A 2,892-nucleotide genomic window follows, 5' to 3' on the forward strand; every position below is an offset into this window, starting at 1 on the left:
ATACAAGAGTAAAGTTACAATTTGCTACACCTAAAAATAAGGTCGAATTATCTTACACAAATAAATGGCAAGCATTAGAATACAAAGGGAATATAACCATTGATATTACTTCGTATATTATTATCATCCTTGGCCCTATTGCTCAAAGTCCATATCTTTTACGAAGTACTCCTACAGTTCTACGTGTGTATAAGCTAACGTTAAAATGATTCGACTCAATCTTCATTACAAGAAAATTCTAGTACTACTAATACAAAATTAAAAGATACATCACTATCTAAGATTCTAAGTGTCATACTAATGTTCACTAATAAAGAACAACCTTATCAACATTTCAACATGATATCCACATATACTTACACTGTTCTATCATAAATTTGGGGAAAAAAAAAAAAAAAAAAAAAAAAACAAACAAACCCTGAAAATCACCTGTTTTCTGTAAAACCCAAACATTTTATTAAAGTTATTAATTTATCAATTATCTCAGTACAATAAACTCTACGATTATCAAATTATCAACCTTCAAATTTTCAAAATATGAATAACCCAATTTTTAATCTCATCGTATTATTACTTCTCATCAATTTCTGCAAAATTTCATCATCTTCCCCAAAATCATCTATAATTTTTACAACACTAGGAAGATCAAGGTACAAATTCGACATCTACACTTTACCAATTAGCATAACTCAATCTCCACCTTCAATTTCATTCAATCATCAAGAACTCAAACTCACTGATGGAGTTTCAGTCAATTTTAATGGCCATTTCCCCATTAATTCATCCTCAATTTTCTCTCTCCTAAATCAACCCACTTCATCTTCTACTTTCCAGATCGTTTACGTCACCGAACGAAACGGGACTTCCAGTATCTTCCTTGACTCTGTTGATGTTGCTGATGATTCATGGACTCGACCCGGGTTTAGGGTCGCCCTCGAGGCGGGTGATCGAGATCGAGTACGAGTTCCATTACTAGATGGAACTAAGTCGAAGGTTTCAATGAAAGATAGCCCGAGTTTAGTTGGGAAAGAGTTGGTTTACGTGTCGACTCGTGAGGATTCGGGTGTGCCTAGGACTAGTTGGGCAGCGGTGTATTCTATGGATATATTTAGTGGTGAAACTCGAAGGTTGACACCGGTTGGGGTGGCGGATTTTAGCCCTGCCATGTCGCCTTCGGGGGTTTACACGGCCGTGGCGTCGTATGGTGAGAAGGGATGGGGTGGGGAGGTGGAGGAGCTTGGGACAGATATTTATGTGTTTTTTACTAGAGACGGGTCGGGCCGGGTCAAGGTTGTTGAGCACGGCGGGTGGCCAAGTTGGGTTGATGATCATACGTTGTTTTTTCATAGGAGGGATGAGAATGATGGGTGGTGGAGTGTTTACAAGGCGAGTCTTCCACGAGTTGGCGGAGTTGAGGCCGAGTCGGTGGTGGTTGAACGGGTCACACCACCGGGTTTGCATGCTTTCACTCCGGGTACTTCACCGGGTAATGATGAGTTTATTGTTGTGGCTACTAGAAGACCTCAAAGTAATTATAGACATATTGAGGTATTTGATCTTAAGAGGAAGGTGTTTAAGGATGTGACCCGACCCGTTTCGCCCAAAAACCATCACTTTAACCCGTTTTTATCGCCCGATGGAACCCGAGTAGGGTACCATAAATGTAAGATTGGGGGGAACGGGAAGAAGGGAACGGGTGGGGATCAAATACTTCTACTTGAAAATATTAAGCATCCGGTTCCCGATGTCTCTATATTTCGAGTTGACGGGTCATTTCCGTCTTTCTCGCCCACGGGTGATCGGATTGCTTATTTGGCTGATTTGGATGATGGGTTTCTCTATGTTGTGAACCATGATGGGTCGAATAAGAAGTTGGTTCATAAAGGAATGGCTTTTACAACTGCTTGGGACCCGATAAGAAAAGGTGTGGTTTATACTAGTGTTGGTCCAAATTTTGCATCTGAAAGGACTAAAGTTGATATAATTGCAATCAACGTGGATAATGATGATTTGAGCTATAAAAAGCTAACCCATGGAGGTGAAAATAATGCATTCCCATCACCATCACCTGATGGTAAATGGATCGTGTTTAGGTCAGGCAGATCGGGTTATAAGAATCTTTACATAATGGACGCCGAGGAAGGTGAGACAGGTGGTATCCATAGGCTAACAGAGGGTCCATGGACCGACACCATGTGCAATTGGTCACCCGATGGGGAATGGATCGCGTTTGCAACCGATCGTGAGAATCCGGGTAGTGGAAGCTTCGAAATATTCATGATCCACCCGAATGGAACAGGGCTCCATAAGGTGATCCAAAGTGGATCGGGCGGTCGTGCGAATCACCCATGGTTTAGCCCAGATGGGAAGAGCATTGTGTTTACTTCAGATTATGCTGCCGTATCAGCTGAGCCCATATCAAACCCACATCATTACCAGCCTTATGGGGAGATCTTCATTGCAAATGTGGATGGGTCGAATGTTCGGAGGCTGACCCATAATTCATTTGAGGATGGAACTCCAGCATGGGGGCCCAAGTTTCTGAGCCCAGTAGATGTGGCCCAACCAACTGATGAACGTAAATGCTTGTTTGATGATTGTTATTGGCTTAGTATAAAGAATAAGTTTGGTATGGAGCTTACACTTGATGCATCAATTGGAGCACAATGCTATAAGTTGCAATAAATTAATCAACTTCCTATGTATAAAGTTTTTCTTATAAGTTGTAATAAATTAATCAATCAACTGCCTATGTATAAAGTTATTCTTATGTATGCATATTAATAAAAATGGTATAGCCTAATACCAAAGAGCTTGTAATTATTTTTACTAGGTTCGATAAATAACTCAATTTATCACTTTTGTGTTGATAATATATAATTGAGTATAAAA

General features: G+C 40.2%; 1 protein-coding gene across 1 annotated transcript; it reads left to right on the plus strand.

The window, feature by feature from the left end:
- The first annotated feature begins 231 nt into the window (after positions 1 to 231).
- LOC110738669 lies at positions 232 to 2,892 on the plus strand. Its single transcript, XM_021919070.1, has one exon. The coding sequence runs from the start codon at positions 538 to 540 to the stop codon at positions 2,683 to 2,685; it is 2,148 nt and encodes a 715-aa protein (XP_021774762.1). The 5' UTR covers positions 232 to 537; the 3' UTR covers positions 2,686 to 2,892.

The sequence above is a fragment of the Chenopodium quinoa genome, unplaced genomic scaffold (genome assembly GCF_001683475.1).
Source record: "Chenopodium quinoa cultivar QQ74 unplaced genomic scaffold, ASM168347v1, whole genome shotgun sequence".
In the NCBI taxonomy this organism is placed as follows: domain Eukaryota; kingdom Viridiplantae; phylum Streptophyta; class Magnoliopsida; order Caryophyllales; family Amaranthaceae; genus Chenopodium; species Chenopodium quinoa.

Excerpts from the sequence above, each read along its gene's own strand:
- LOC110738669 (XM_021919070.1), top strand. The coding sequence starts at position 538 with ATGAATAACCCAATTTTTAATCTCATCGTATTATTACTTCTCATCAAT.